The sequence below is a fragment of the Scyliorhinus torazame genome, chromosome 17, assembly GCF_047496885.1.
Source record: "Scyliorhinus torazame isolate Kashiwa2021f chromosome 17, sScyTor2.1, whole genome shotgun sequence".
Lineage (NCBI taxonomy): Eukaryota > Metazoa > Chordata > Chondrichthyes > Carcharhiniformes > Scyliorhinidae > Scyliorhinus > Scyliorhinus torazame.
Window position 1 is genome coordinate 11,502,204 of NC_092723.1, and position 15,702 is coordinate 11,517,905.

Genomic DNA, 15,702 nt, shown 5'->3' on the forward strand with positions numbered 1-15,702 from the left:
AGAGGGGGTGGGACTCTGGCTGTAGAGGGGGCGGGATTCTGGCTGTAGAGGGGCGGGATTCTGGCTGTAGAGGGGGCGGGATTCTGGCTGTTGAGGGGCGGGATTCTGGCTGTAGAGGGGTCAGGATTTTGGCTGTAGAGGGGGCGGGATTCTGGCTGTAGAGGGGCGGGATACTGGCTGTAGAGGGGGTGGGATTCTGGCTGTCGAAGGGGTGGGAATCTGGCTGTAGAGGGGGTGGGATTCTGGCTGTAGAGGGGGCGGGAATCTGGCTGTAGAGGGGTGGGATTCTGGCTGTAGAGGGGGCGGGATTCTGGCTGTAGAGGGGGCGGGGTTCTGGCTGTAGAGGGGTGGGATTCTGGCTGTAGAGGGGGCGGGATTTTGACTGTAGAGGGGGCGGGATTCTGGCTGTAGAGGGGGCGGGATTTTGGCTGTAGAGGGGGCGGGATTCTGGCTGTAGAGGGGGCGGGACTCTGGCTGTAGATGGGTCAGGATTTTGGCTGTAGAGGGGGCGGGATTCTGGCTGTAGAGGGGCGGGATACTGGCTGTAGAGGGGGTGGGATTCTGGCTGTAGAAAGGGTGGGAATCTGGCTGTAGAGGGGGTGGGATTCTGGCTGTAGAGGGGGCGGGAATCTGGCTGTAGAGGGGTGGGATTCTGGCTGTAGAGGGGGCGGGATTCTGGCTGTAGAGGGGGCGGGGTTCTGGCTGTAGAGGGGTGGGATTCTGGCTGTAGAGGGGGCGGGATTTTGACTGTAGAGGGGGCGGGATTCTGGCTGTAGAGGGGGTGGGATTCTGGCTGTAGGGGGGGTGGGATTTTGGCTGTAGAGGGCTGGGATTCTCGCTGTAGAGGGGGCGGGACACTGGCTGTAGATGGGGCAGGATTCTGGCTGTAGAGGGGGTGGGATTCTGGCTGTAGAGGGGGCGGGATTTTGGCTGTAGAGGGGTGGGATTCTCGCTGTAGAGGGGGCGGGATTCTGGCTGTAGATGGGTGGGATTCTGGCTGTAGAGGGGCGACATTCTAGCTGTAGAGGGGCGGGGTACTCTCTTTAGAGGGGGCGGGGTCTGGCTGTAGAGGGGGCGGGATTCTGGCTGTAGAGGGGGCGGGACTCTGGCTGTAGATGGGGCAGGATTCTGGCTGTAGAGGGGGCGGGATTTTCGCTGTAGAGGGGGCGGGATTTTGGCTGTAGAGTGGTGGGATTCTCGCTGTAGAGGGGGCGGGACACTGGCTGTAGATGGGGCAGGATTCTGGCTGTAGAGGGGGTGGGATTCTGGCTGTAGAGAGGGCGGGATTTTGGCTGTAGAGGGGTGGGATTCTCGCTGTAGAGAGGGCGGGATTTTGGCTGTAGAGGGGTGGGATTCTCGCTGTAGAGGGACGACATTCTGGCTGTAGATGGGGCAGGATTCTGGCTGTCGAGGGGCGGGGTACTCTCTTTAGAGGGGGCGGGGTCTGGCTGTAGAGGGGGCGTGATTCTGGCTGTAGGGGGCGGGATTCTGGCTGTGGGGGGGGGCGGGATTCCAGCTTTCGGGGGGCGGGATTCTGGCTGTTGAGGGGGCGGGAAACTCTCTTTCGAGGGGCGGGATTCACGATTCGCTCAGAGTGTTTTCAGTCGGATTGTGAGGGAGAAGCTGCGATTTGAGACCATGGCCATGAAGCTGGGTTACTGGGACATCCGCGGGGTAAGGAGCGGGAGCAGCGGGTCCCGGGGATGGAACTCGCCCGTCGCCGGGAGTCCCGGTCGGGAAAGTCCCGCTGCTTTCTGCACAAAGACTCTTCATGTCGGGGCCTTGGTTGAGATTTGGCGGGCGGAAGCTGCTTTCCCGCTGGGTCTGGCTTTTATTGTTTGTGGATGTTGTTCCCACTCAATCCCAGTCCGGGAATTGCAGTGGCGGCGGGAATGGGAATCATTCCCAATCCCATCCGGCTCCCGGTTAATCGGGGACGGGTCCTGCGGTGTTGAAGAAGGTTTAGAATTTCTGGGATGCCACCGGGATGTTGGGAAGAGCCCTCGGGAAGGGATGGCGCCAGGTCAGCTGTTTGGGAGCCAGGCAGTAACAGATGAGGAAAGTCAGTTTGGGGCTAAATTATCCCCCCCCCCCCTTTTACTCGGCACCTTTTCCACACCTCCTGCCACAATCTACTCTTTTTCTAAATAAAATAAATTTAGAGCACCCAATTTTTTTTCTCCCCCAATTAAGGGGCAATTTAGCCTGGCCGATCCGTCTCCCCAGCACATCTTTTTGGGTTGTGGGGGAGGGGCGAGACCCGCGCAGACACGAGGCGAATGTGCAAACTCCACACGGATAATTTTCACTTTTCCATTCGCACTGGATACCGGGAATACTTCCCGCGTCCCCGGTGTTTCTATCTCCTCTGCCGAAGTGATATTTTATCTTCGTCTTTCAAGTGCACCGCAACATCCTTTTGCAGTTTCAATGTTTCCTGTTTAGTCTAAAGTTTTGTAAAGGCTGGTGGCTTATTTTCTTGCAGAACGTGGACTTGGGAGTTTAAAAATCTGGGCGCTCTTATGTTAAACATGTGATTTATTTTTTTTGGATGGAGACGCGATATTGCTGTTACAATATTTCCGCATAAATTGCAACCTAGGTTAATGTTTTGCAAACAATGTAGAAAAGCCTCTGGTAGTGCCAGCAGTGGAGGACTGAAGCAGGATATGAACTTGCAACTTTGATGGTCAAATCATGCCCAAAGTTTTATAACGACCCCTGCATGTGCTTTGTAAATCCGCTTTCTAAAGTAGTGGTTACAAGCCTTGAAATTATGGCTCTCAAATGTTAGAGGGTGGAGTATTGCAGGAATGGTGAAAATATTATAAAAAACATTTGCAGGATTACTGGCATGCCTGGTCCTTCCTAGGACAATTCTTCAGTGACTATTTTTTTTCATATATACTGCCTCATTTCCTGATTCTTATCCTGTAGTCGAACAGTTGAGTCTGCACCCATTGTTTCCATTCATGATTTAAACTGCGCTAATGCTGGTTCGAGGAATAAAAAACACAGGAAGAGCTAGAAATACTGTGCAGGCCAGGCAACATCTGTGGCGAGAGCGAAACAGAATTAGCATTTAGAGTCACAGAATCCTTACCGTGCAGAAGGAGGCCATTCAGCCCATCAGGTTTGCACTGACTCTCCGAAAGAGCACTCTACCTATGTCCATTCTCTGCCCAATCCGTTTCTTATTTTATTCCTGTCACAAGTAGGCTTACGTTAATGCTGCTGTGAAAATCCCCTCGTCGCCACATTCCGGTGCCTGTTCAGGTACACAGAGGGAGAATTCAGAATGGCTAATTCGCTTAACAGCACGTCTTTCAGGACTTGTGGGGGGAAACTGGAGCACCCGGAGGAAACCCATGCAATTAACCTATCGTGCACGTCACTAGACATTCAAGGGGCAATTTATTTAGCATGGCCAATCCACCTAACCTGCACATGTTTTGACTGGGGGGAAACCGGAGCACCCAGAGGGAACCCACTGGGGTGATTTGCAAAATGCAAACTGGCTAGGCCGGAATTGAACTCTGGTCCCATGAGGCACCAATGTGACTCCCGAAGAAGAGTCGTATTTGACTTCCAAAACATTAACCCTCTCCACAGATGTTGCCAGACCTGCTGAGTATTTCCAGCACTTTGTGCTTTTTTTTTCAACTTTCCTGCATCTGGTGGCTTTTTGTTATGGTTAAGAGGCCAAATGAGCACCCGAGAACTTTAGGTTTTGATTCAGCCATGTTCAATTTTTTATTTTGCCATTTCCAAATTGGCTGGCTTTCTTGCAAAATATATCAATTTTTATTTTAAATGTGTAGATCCCTGCACTTTCCCCCCCCCACCCCCCCAGTAACATGCACCGAGTGGTCCTCTGTAAATAAATGATTGCTCTCTCAATGGTGCCTTTCTCTGGAACTCGCTTGTCCTGCAGTTCTGCCACGTGTTTCAGAATCTTTTGTAAATTGAGACTCTACCTGCTGTCTGAAAGGGATTGGTTCTCCCTTCACATAGCACTGCTCCCCCCCCCCCCCTGCCGCGATGGGAGAGTTTTGAAGTGTGTGTGTCTGGTGCTAAAATGGATCTGGAGAAGCTCCAGAAATGCAATAATTTCATTTGAACCACAAATACAGTCTGCTTAAATCATCATCAGTCACGGATACAGGCACAGGAAACCTCTGGATCCAAAACTATCCAGTGCCACAGTAACAATTCTAACCCTCTTCACTTATTTATTTGTGATACACGTGAAGACTAGTTTGTATTTGCTCCAAGCTGTGTGTATAATGTGTCTTGGCACTTTACAAGTAACAGCAATGTCTTTAAGAATGGCAGGGGCAGCACGATGGCGCAGTGGGTTAGCCCTGCTGCCTCACGGCGCCGAGGTCCCAGGCTCGATCCTGGCTCTGGGTCACTGTCCGTGTGGAGTTTGTACATTCTCCCCGTGTTTGTGTGGGTTTCGCCCCCATAACCCAAAAATGTGCCAGCTAGGTGGATTGGCCACGCTAAATTGCCCCTTAATTGGAAAAAATGATTGGGTACTCTAAATTTAAAAAAAAAAAGAGAAAGTAGCTCTAATGTTTCTCTTGTCGATTTTCTTGAAAATGCTAATTAAATTCAAGTCTTGCACACCATCTGATTTGAGTCTTTGTTGTGTAGTTGGCACAGCCAATCCGCTTGCTTTTGGAATATTGTGGAACAGAATATGAAGAGCAGTTCTATTCATGTGGAGAAGGTAATTGTGTTTCTGTCTGTGAAGTTATGATGTGAAGTTTCACTGAATTAATAAAGTGGGTTGTGATGTGATTTGGGATTGCACCATGCCTCCTCACCTGTCAGTCACTGGCATGTCCCAACACAATCTACTTGAACATTGGCTATCCTTTGTATGATTTGGCAAATGCTAACTGTTCCTGCAGATTTTTGGTTCAATGTAAGAGAGGCCACTGTTGTCCCAGCCCCAAGCTCATTCCGGCTCGGGATGGTAAGTGGCAAGTAACGTGTGCCTTACAAAGAACGTATGGGGCAGGATTCTCTCAGCCTGGAGCCGGGCCGGAGAATACACATGACTGGCGCAAATCGTGCCATGCTGGCACGCAATTCTCCGCAGAGCAGAGAATTGGCGCCGGTGTGCTTGGCGCGGCACCGGTCGGGGGCCACTCTGCACGGCCGGCCCACCGATTCTATGCCCGGGATGGGCCGAGCGGCCGTCGTGAAAAAGATGAGTCTCGCCGGCGCCGTCCACGCCTGCTCTCAGCCGGCAGGAACTCGGTGTGGAAGGGTCGGAGGGGTGGCCTGAGGGGGAGGGAGGTGGGGTCCGACCCCGGTTGGGGTGGGGGGGGGGGGCCTCCGATGTGGCCTGGCCCACGATCGGGGCCCACCAATCGGCGGGCTGACCTCTCTGGCTGGGAGCCTCGTTTCTTCCGCGCCGCCCCCTGTATTCCTGCGCCATGTTGCGTCGGGGCAGGCGCATTGAAGGAAGGCACTGTGCATGCGCGTGTTGGTGCCGGTGCCACTGCGCACAGTTCACGCCGGTAGTGGCGTGGACCACTCCAGTGCCATGTTGGCCCCTTTTGCGGGCCAGAATTAGTCGTAGGGTCGATGGCGTTTACGATGGCATGGACACTCTGCTGTGGGATTAGCGAATCCCGGCCATGATGTGGCAGCATCTGCCACTCGGGATTGCTCTGCCACTCAATACAATCACAGTCCTTTCAGTGAAGAAATGTCTCCCCATCTCAGTCTTAAATGGTCGGCCTCTTTTCCCCGATATTCTAGATGCCACTCCAGAGCATCAGTGTCGATCTTGTCTCGACCCTTTGGAATTGTGTATCAGTGAGATCGCCCCTTATTATTCTCCACTCGAGAGTATAGATCTAATTCAGTCGGCCTTCCATCATAGACCAACCCACTCATCCAAGAACCAATCTCTAGTGAACGCTCACTGTTCAGCCTCCAGATCCGAATTTTCTTCCTTGTATATTGAGACCAAAACTGACCACGGTGCCCTAGTTGTGGCCCTTGTGAAATTGTTCGTAGTCTTGCCCACAAATCTCCTTGAAATAAAAGTCAACGTGCCATTTGCCTTTCTAATAGGTCAATCTGCACACTGACTTTGTGTTCCATGTGTCACTTAATAGGTCAAGAATGCAGCTCACAATTACCATCTCAACAACAGTTGGGGACTGACGATAAATGCTGGCCTAGCTAGCGACACTCCTAATCCCCGAAACTAATATAAAAAAGGGATTTTTTTTTAGGTTTCAGGGTTCAATTTCTGTCATCAGAAAGCAGAACTAGTTAGTTAACTAACGCATTCAAAAATTATTTTGGGCAGGTTTCCAAACTGCATGTCGCTTTGCAACATTGACACAGAAACTGATTGTCATGACGTTTTAAAATGGCCTTTGATACCATAAAAATGTTAATGTTGCTGTAACAATGTGCAACATGTTGCTCGAATTCAGGCCCAACTTGTCACATTTGAAATACGGGGGGAGGGGAAAGAGGCATTGGAGAATACTTTCAAATACTATTTCTTGCTTTCTGACGCAGTTTAAACACGGGTTACTGGTTTGAGAATTTCATTCTAAACATTTTTCTCTGGGTATTTGATATTGAGCTGATTTATGTAGTAACTTCGACAGTGCAATACATTAACAGAATCCTGACCTTTTCTGAATGTGTTAACCTTTTTCAAGCTCCGAATTACGACAAAAGCTGCTGGTTTGATGTCAAGCCGAAGCTCGGACTGGACTTCCCAAACGTAAGTGTTGACCCAAATCCCGGAATTCAAGGTTTTTGTAAAGAAAATTCTGTGCCTGTTCCAGCTGTTGTGTACTTGGTTTCGACAGAACATCGTTTTGTTTCATTAACTTGTGCATAAATCTTAGAATGAACCCCACTGCTAACGTCATCGTTTTTATGAGAAAGAAAATCACTAATTTTTTTGAAGATGATTGTCCCCCTATCACGTCGTATCTTTCTGGAATGGATGTTACTTAGTTCTCAGGCTCTCTTAATTCCATTAGATTTCGAATTTTTGATTTTTCTACCCTCAGTACCTTGCAAGGAATCATCAGTTACAGATTGCAATTGTGTTTAAAATACGCTGACCCTGTCTCACTTCCCAAAGGACCTGAAATGCCGGTGAATGCTGTACGCATTGGAAATAACGTACCCAGCTGGTTATTAGTATTGGTAATATCTTGCCCACTGACGCCTCAAATAAGTGAGCGGTGGAAGGTGGAGACAAATTTTCAGCATTATGGAATCCCTACAGCGTGGAAGGAGGCCATTCGGCCCATCGAGTCTACACCGACCCTCTGAAAGAGCACCTTACTCAAGCACAGTTCCCCCACCCTATCCCCATAACCTCACCTAAACTTTGGACTGTAGGAGGAAAGCGGAGCCCCCGGAGAAAACCCACACAGGCACTGGGAGAACGTGCAAACTCCATACAGTGACCCAAGGTGGGAATTGAACCCAGGTCCCTGGCGTTGTGAGGCAGCAGTGCTAACCACTGTGCCATCATAACTGGCTCGGTGATGTCTTTGTGAATAATATTTTAATCCACAGCGAGATCTACTGTATAGAACTTGCCAATTTAATGATAAAATTAACTTTTCGAATCCCTACAGTGCAGAAGGAGGCCATTCGGTCCATCAAGTCGACACCGACCCTCTGAAAGGGCTCCCTACCTCGGCCCATTCACCACCCTATCCCACAAACCCTGTAACCCCACCTAACCTTTGGAATTGTGGGAGGAAACTGGAGCACCCGGAGGAAACCCACGCAGACACGGGGAGAAAGTGCAAACTCCACACAGTCACATGAGGCCACATGGGTTTCCTCCGGGTGCTCCGGTTTCCTCCCACAAGTCCCGAAAGATGTGCTTGTTAGGTGAATTGGACATTCTGAATTCTCCCTCTGTGTACCTGACCAGATGCCAGAATGTAGCGCCTCGGGCATTTTCACAGTAACTGTTAATGTAAGCTAATTGTGACATTATTAAAGACTATTAATTGTATTACTATTGAACCCGGGTCCCTCACTCTGTGAGGTAGCAGTGCTAACTACTGTGCCACCGTGCTGTTTTCCAGTGACACCATTCGTGCATCAAAGGGACGGATAAAATAATCAATTGTTGTTTGATACTAATTCAAATTGAATTTTGGAGGCACAATAACACAGATTAGTCTATACATCTTTTTAAACAAACAATTAAAAAAAAAAGATATTTATTAAAGTTTTATACATTAACATTCAACTAAAACATAAGAATGCAAATATTACAAACAAAGAAAAAGTAACTAACCTTAAACACGATACCTAAAACCCCTAACAGCTGACGGTGTCTAGATCTTTGAAAAAGGAGATAAACGGTTGCCATCTCGGGTAGAATCTCTCCACTGAGCCCCTGATGGTGAATTTAATTTTCTCCAAACGCAAGAAGGACATTAAATCCCCCAACCAGCCAGAGGCACTGGGCGGAACGGCAAACCTCCAACCGAACAGTATTCCCCTCCGGGCTATCAGTGAGGCAAAGGTGACAACGTCCGCCTCTACCCCAGAGTGAACTGCCGGTGAATCTAAAAGCCCAAATATGGCTCCCAGCGGACATGGGAGTAATTCAAAACGGAGTATCTCCGACATGGTGCTAAAAAAGGAAGCTCAGGAACTGGCCAGTCTGGGGCTGGAGCAAAACATCCGTGTATGATCAGTGGGGGCAAGCAAACAGCAAGCACATCTGTTCTCAACATTTGGATAAAACCCACGCATCCTCGCCGTGGTCAGCTGCATCCTCTGCAGCACCTTGAACTGAATTAGGCTCAGTCGGGCACATGAGGACATGGAGTTGACCCTGTAAAGGACCTCTCTCTAAGCCTGGTTAGTGAGTATAGGGCCCAGTTCAATAGACAATAGAACATTACAGCGCAGTACAGGCCCTTCAGCCCTCGATGTTGCGCTGACCTGTGAAACCAATCTAAAGCCCATCTACACTATTCCATTATCATCCATATGTTTATCCAATGACCATTTGAATGCCCTTAATGTTGGCGAGTCCACTACTGTTGCAGGCAGGGCATTCCACACCCTTACTACTCTCGGAGTAAAGAACCTACCTCTGACATCTGTCCTATATCTATCTCCCCTCAATTTAAAGCTATGTCCCCTCGTGCTAGCCATCACCATCCGAGGGAAAAGGCTCTCACTGTCCACCCTATCCAAACCTCTGATCACTCCCATTTTGCCCTCGCCCCACTTAAGAGGAGAGGGGAGATAGCCAAATAGGTGTGAGATAAACCTCTTGCCCAGCTGAGCTGAGGAGAGAATCCTCTTCAGCAGGGAGGCCGGAGCCAGAGGAAAGGAAGGGAAAGCCTTCCAGGATAAATCGAGAACCTGAAAGTAATGAAAAAAGACTAGAGCTTAGGTCACTGAAATTTGTCCGCTAACTCTCAGGAACTGGCAAGCCGCTCTCCACGAACAGGTCAAAGCGTGCGATGGGCCCAGTCTAACTCTCGGAGGGGGGGGGGGGGCGGTGAGAGAGAGAGAGAGATCCACAATTGATCTTTCCGACAAGCTTTGTCGGTATTTATCGAGCTTGATCGCCAAAATTCTGGCGAGAGCTTCGGCCGTTAGTGGAGTGGTTGGAGAAGGTGCTGCCTCTGCCATCTTGCCTCTAGTTGATCCCTAAGAGGCCTGAGATTCAGTCGATGGGATTCGGACCAGTTCTTTCTTCGCTTTGCCTCCCTTGGGCCTTGCAGAGATGAGAGACCTCTACACTGCAAAATTTCAGGATTTTCCCGAGAAGGTAAAGGCTCCTGCTGCCGGAAAAAAGGGAACAAAAGTCGGGTTTCCAGGGGGAGTCTTCTCTTCGTGTTGTCTCCTCCCATCGTGCCACCAAACAAACAAAACCTGCTAAATGATCACTGAGTGTTTGACCTAAATAAAATGCTGATTATAATCACATAGACCATCTGTTCTGTGGCTGGTTGAGTGCATCCATGTCCAACATTATGATGATGTGAACACTTTTCTTTTCCAGCTCCCTTATTTGTTTGATGGGGATGTTAAAATTACTCAGAGCAATGCTATAATGCGCTACATTGCGAGGAAACACAAACTTGGTAAGTTTGTTCTACACAACTGTATGTGCCTCTTTCTTTAACGACGTGCCAAAATTCAGCTTACTTTTTGCACCAGTAATCTTGCGGAATGTAGGCATCTGTTCCTCCTTCACAGTGCGGCTTGTACCATTTGTTTCCAATCCATTTGACCAGCTCCGTTCCTTTCATTTTGTCTTTGAAAAATCTCATTCTTATTAATTTGTTAGCTATTAGTACAGGTTGGCTGACCATTAATTAGTTATGCACCAGTTCCTGTGCAGATTATATTGGAATAGTGGTAATGAAAATATAAATGGGAAGAAATTGATTCTGTCAAATTGTGAAATTTCATCGAAAAGCTTCACTTATTTCCTTGCACACGTGCCCGTTAGTGCTGAATCCCCTTTCTAAATTCTTTCTGTTAGTTAATTAAATTGAATAATTTTTAAGACTGCAAGATTTTTGGTGTCTCGGGAACGAGGGACATGGGGGGGGCAGGAGGCAGGAGGAAAGTGGTGTTTTCGGATCGTAGGAACAGGAGCAGGTCATTCAGCCCCTCTACTCTGCTCCACCATTCAATGAGATCATGGCTGATCTGTGGCCTGACTCCATTTACTTCGGTGCATATCCCTTAATATCTTTGCTTAACAAAAAACTATCCATCTCGGTTTTAAAATAACAACTGATCTAGCAACAATTGCTATTTGTGGGAGAGAGTTCCAAACCTCTACCACCCTTCGTGTGTAGAAGAGCTTCCTTACATGTCTCCTGAACGGTCTGATCCTAATTTTTAGACAATGCCCACTTGTTCTAGAATCTCCACCAAGTGGAAACAATTTATCTTTATCAACTTGTCATTCCCTATGAATATCTTGGAGACTTCGATCAGATCGCCCTTAACCTTTTAAATTCGACAGATAAACAGGACTAATTTGTATAATCTCTCCTCAAAGCTTAACCCCTGAAGTCCAGGTATCTTTCTTGTCAACCTACGTTGCACTTCCTCCAAGGCCAATATATCGAAGTGGGATCTAACCAAAGTTTTGTAAAGATGCAGCATAACCTCTATGTCTTTATACTCCAGCATCCCGTTAACCTTCTTGATTACTTTCTGCATTTGTTCATGGCATTTTAAAGATCTATGCAGCAAAACTCCCTGATCTCTTTCGACATCCAATGAATTAGCTACACACCATCTAGAAAATAGCCCGATCTATCCTTTTTTGTTCCAAAGTAGATCACCTCACATTTGCTTATGTTGAAATCCATCTGCCACAGTTTTGCCCATTCACCTAGTGTATCAATATCCCTGTGTAATTTTATGCTGTCATCTACACTGCCTACAGTGCGCCACAATTTTGTGTCATCAGCGAGTTTCGATATATGACTTTCTATGCCATTATCCAAGTCGTTAATGAATAATATGAACAATTGAGACCCTAACACAGATCCCTGTGGTACACCACTAGTCACATCCTGCCAATTTGAATACCTGCCTATTAACCCTACATTCTGGTGCCTGGCATTTAACCAGTTTCCCAGTCATCTCAGTAATTTACCCTCAATTCCGTGGGCTTTTACTTTAGTTAACATTCTCTTATGTGAGACTTTTATCAAATGCCTTCTGGATGTCCATATAAATAACATTCACAGGCATTCCCCTGTCCACTACCTTAGTCACGTCTTCAAATAAATTCACTGAGATTGGGCAGACATGACCTTCCCGTCACCAATCCATGCTGGCTCTCCCTGATCAGCCAAACTTTTCGAGGTGTTCAGTTACCCCATCCCTGATTATAGACTCCAGCAATTTCCCAACCACAGACATTAGGCTAACTGGTCTGTAATTCCCTGGTTTCCCCCTTTCACCCTTCTTAAAAAGTGGAGTGAGATGTGCAATGTTTCAATCCAGCGGGACTCATCCTGAATCTAGGGAACTCTGGAAGATTATAGTTAGGGTATCCACAATGTGCTCCCCCTCTTCCTTTAACACCCCTGGATGGAAACAGTTGGGTCGTGAGAATTTGTCACTCTTCAGTTCCATTGATTTCCTGGTTGCTAATGTGTTAATTGTATTAAGTCTCTTTCCAGTATCGACTATTAATTTATTGGGGACCACCTTTTTAACTGTAAATACTGAAGCAAAGTAATTGTTCAAAGTTTGTGCCATTTCCCCATTATCAATGACAATATCTCCACTTTCAACTTTTAGTGGGCCTACATTGCTCTTCGCTATAACATAATAACTAAAACAGTTCTTCTCATCGATTTGGATGCCCCTTGCAAGTTTCTTTTCATAATCCCTCTTATAAGCTGCTTTGTGACCCTTTGCTGGTCTTTGTATCTGTCCAATTTGTCTGGATCTGTGCTGTGTTTCGCATTTTTTGTAAGCCCATTTAGTTTTATGCTGCCCCTACCCTCTAGTTGTCCATGGCTGTTTTTCTCAGTGGAAAGTGGAGGAGCGGTTTCCTTGGGGGAGGGGGAGGGGTGGGGGGGGGGGGGTTATATACTCGCTCTGTATCTCATTATAATATCTCTGTATAATATTACATTGAACTCGATCATGTTATGATCACTATTTGCTAAATGTTCATGCACAGTTAGGTTACTAATTAAATCCGGCTCATTATTAAATCTGATATTGTTTGTCCCCCTGTTGGATCCAGGACATACTGATGTAGGAAATTATCCTGACAGGTTCCAGAAATTCGCTACCTTTCTAATGGGTGCTTGACTCCCATTCTATGTTAAAGTGAAAATCCCCCATACTTTGCCTTTGCGACGTGTTTGCCTAATGTCTGCAAATATACAATCTAGCACTTCTGAGCTGCCACTAGGGGATCCATACACAACACCTATTGCAGTTTTAGATCCTTTACTGTTCCTCGGTTCCACCCACAAGGTATCTACTGGATGCTTTCCCTCATTGTATCCTCTCTCACCAGTAAATTGATTCTGTTTCCGACTTGGGTCACTGTCTATGCGGAGTCTGCATGTTCTCCCCGTGTCTGCGTAGGTTTCCTCCAGGTGCTCCGGTTTCCTCCCACAAGTCCTGAAAGACGTGCTTGTTAGGTGAATTGGACATTCTGAATTCTCCCTCTGTGTACCTGAGCAGGCGCCGGAGTTTGGCGACTAGGGGCTTTTCGCAGTAACTTCATTGCGGTGTTAATGTAAGCCTTTGTGACAATAATAAAAGATTAATCAGTAATGTGACTCTCCCACCACCATTTTTTCTATCTGTCCTGTAAGCCTCTTGTATATTTAGTTTCCAGACCTGACTATCCCGCAGTGTTGTCTCCGTAACGGCTACAATCGCAAAACCTCCAATTTGAATTTTGCCTGCAGTTTATTTAATCTATTCCTTACGCTCTGTGTATTTGCATATAGGGCTCCAATGTGGGCCACACCCTCTAAACTTTCCTTCAGCTTTATTCACCCGTTTATTATTTCTCTCTTCTGGTTTAACCAATATATTTGTAGTTTTGCCATTAACCGGCCGTACCTGAACTAGGATTTCTGGCTGTTTCTTTACTCTGTCCTGTGAATGTTTTTGAAACTATACCGACCGACCCCCCCCCCTCCCCCAAAACCACCATTTCCTAGTTTAACTCAATGTCAGCCAGGTCGTGTCGAAGAGTGAACCAGACTCGATTGACTGTTTGGTCTTGCGTTCTTAAATAGTTAACTGATAAAGAAAAGGAATCAATGGTTGAATTCCCCCACTATCAGCTACCACTGACTTGAAACTGAACTGGACTGACCAAATGAACACTGAGGCTGCAAAGATCAGGGGCCGGGATTCTCCCCTACCCGGGGGGGGGGGGTCCCAGCGGGATGGAGTGGCGGGAACCACTCCGGCGTCGGGCCGCCCCAAAGGTGACGATTTCTCCGCAACTTTAGGGGCCAAGCCCTCGCCTTGAGGGGCTAGGCTCGCGGCGGAGTGGTTGGCGCGCTGCCGGCGGGAAAGGCCTTTGGCGCCACGCCAGCCAGGGCCGAAGGGCCTCCGCCGGCCGGCGCAAGTTGGCGCATGCGCGGGAGCGCCAATGTGTGCTGGCGTCATCCCAGCACATGTGCGGGGGGGATCTTCTCCGCGTCAGCCATCGCGGAGGATCACAGTGGCTGACGCGGAACAATAGAGTGCCCCCATGGCACAGGCCCGCCCGCGGATCGGTGCGCCCCGATTGCGGGCCAGGCCACCGTGGGTGCACCTCCCAGGGCCAGATTTCCCCCACCCCGGAGGCCGCCTGCACCGCCAGGTCCCGCCGGTAAGGACCTACTCTAATTTACGCCGGCAGGACCGGCAACAAGAAACGGGCGGCCACTCGGCCCATCGCGGGCTGGTGAATCGCCGGGGGGGTGCGCTGACAGCGGCCGCCGACGGGCGCGGCGCGATTGCCGCCCCTGCCAAATCCCCAGCGCCGCAGAATTTGGCAGTCGGCAGGGGTGGGATTCACGGCGCCCCCTGGCGATTCTCCGACCCGGCGGGGGGGGGGGGGTTGGAGAATCCCACCCCAGGTCAGAGATTGGGAATTCTGCAGCGAATAATTTACCTCCTGACTCCCCAAAGCCTGTCCACCATCTACAAAGCTCTAGTCAGGAGTGTGATGGGATACTCTCCACTTGCCTGGATGAGGGCAGCTCCAGCAACACTCGACAGACAACAGGACAAAGCAGCCACACTTGCTTGGTACCCCTTCCACAAAAATCCCCTCCCTCCACCACCGATGCACAGTGGCAGCTGTGTGCACCATCTACAAGATGCAGGGCAGGAACTCACCAAGGCTCCTTGGGAAGCACCTTCCAAACACACAACTGCTACCATTTAGAAAGACAAGGGCAGCAGACACCTGGGAACGCCACCACCATGAAGTTCCCCTCCAAGTCACTCATCACCACCTTTTCAAGGGCAATTAGGGTTGGGCAATAAATTCTGGCCTTGTCAGCAAAGCCCAAATCCCATGAATGAATAATAAAATGCCATTATTTCAATGTTACACAGTGAATCTTTGAAGAATCTAACCCAATTGTATCCAATTCCAACACCGCCCCACTGCAGAAATTAGGCCATAATTCAACTTTCAACAACAGGTTAAGGCAGTGTTTCTCCCTGAAGTTACTGCACATGTCTTCAAACATTTTGCTTTCATGTGCAGCAGCCAGCAGGTTTCAACCTGGTTAGGTCTCTCCTTCTGTTTAGGCCTGCGTGTAAGTGCAATAGCGAATAGTTGCATGTTTGCTTTAAAGAAGAGAAGCTTGTACGGTATTCTGAACAAATGCCACGTAGTCCAGGCTCAAAAAAAATGAATGAATTATTATTTGAATAAGTCTCGCAAAGATTGCAGTAATTCCTCTCGACACCCTAATTGCGTTCTCTGAATTTGCAGCATTAAGTGAATCGCGAGTTGCCACAGAAGAGTGAACCGTAGAATTCCTACACGGCAAGAGAGGCCATTCGGCCCATCGAGTCCACACCAACCCTCTGAAAGAGCACCGTACCTAGGTCCACCCCTCCGCCCTATCCCCGTAACCCCACCTAACCTGCACGTCTTTGGGCTGTGGGAAGAAACTGGAGCACCTGGAGGAAACCCCCACA

At 48.5% G+C, this 15,702-nt stretch overlaps 1 protein-coding gene across 1 annotated transcript in view; it reads left to right on the forward strand.

The window, feature by feature from the left end:
* The first annotated feature begins 1,527 nt into the window (after window positions 1–1,527).
* Window positions 1,528–15,702, forward strand: part of LOC140393713 (glutathione S-transferase Mu 1-like) — a 34,645-nt gene continuing 20,470 nt past the window's right edge. Inside the window, exons 1-4 of the mRNA XM_072480027.1 lie at window positions 1,528–1,674; window positions 4,660–4,735; window positions 6,702–6,766; window positions 10,049–10,130. Of these exons, the coding sequence (XP_072336128.1) occupies window positions 1,639–1,674; window positions 4,660–4,735; window positions 6,702–6,766; window positions 10,049–10,130 (259 nt within the window). The 5' untranslated portion in view covers window positions 1,528–1,638. The remainder of the gene's footprint in view (window positions 1,675–4,659; window positions 4,736–6,701; window positions 6,767–10,048; window positions 10,131–15,702) is intronic.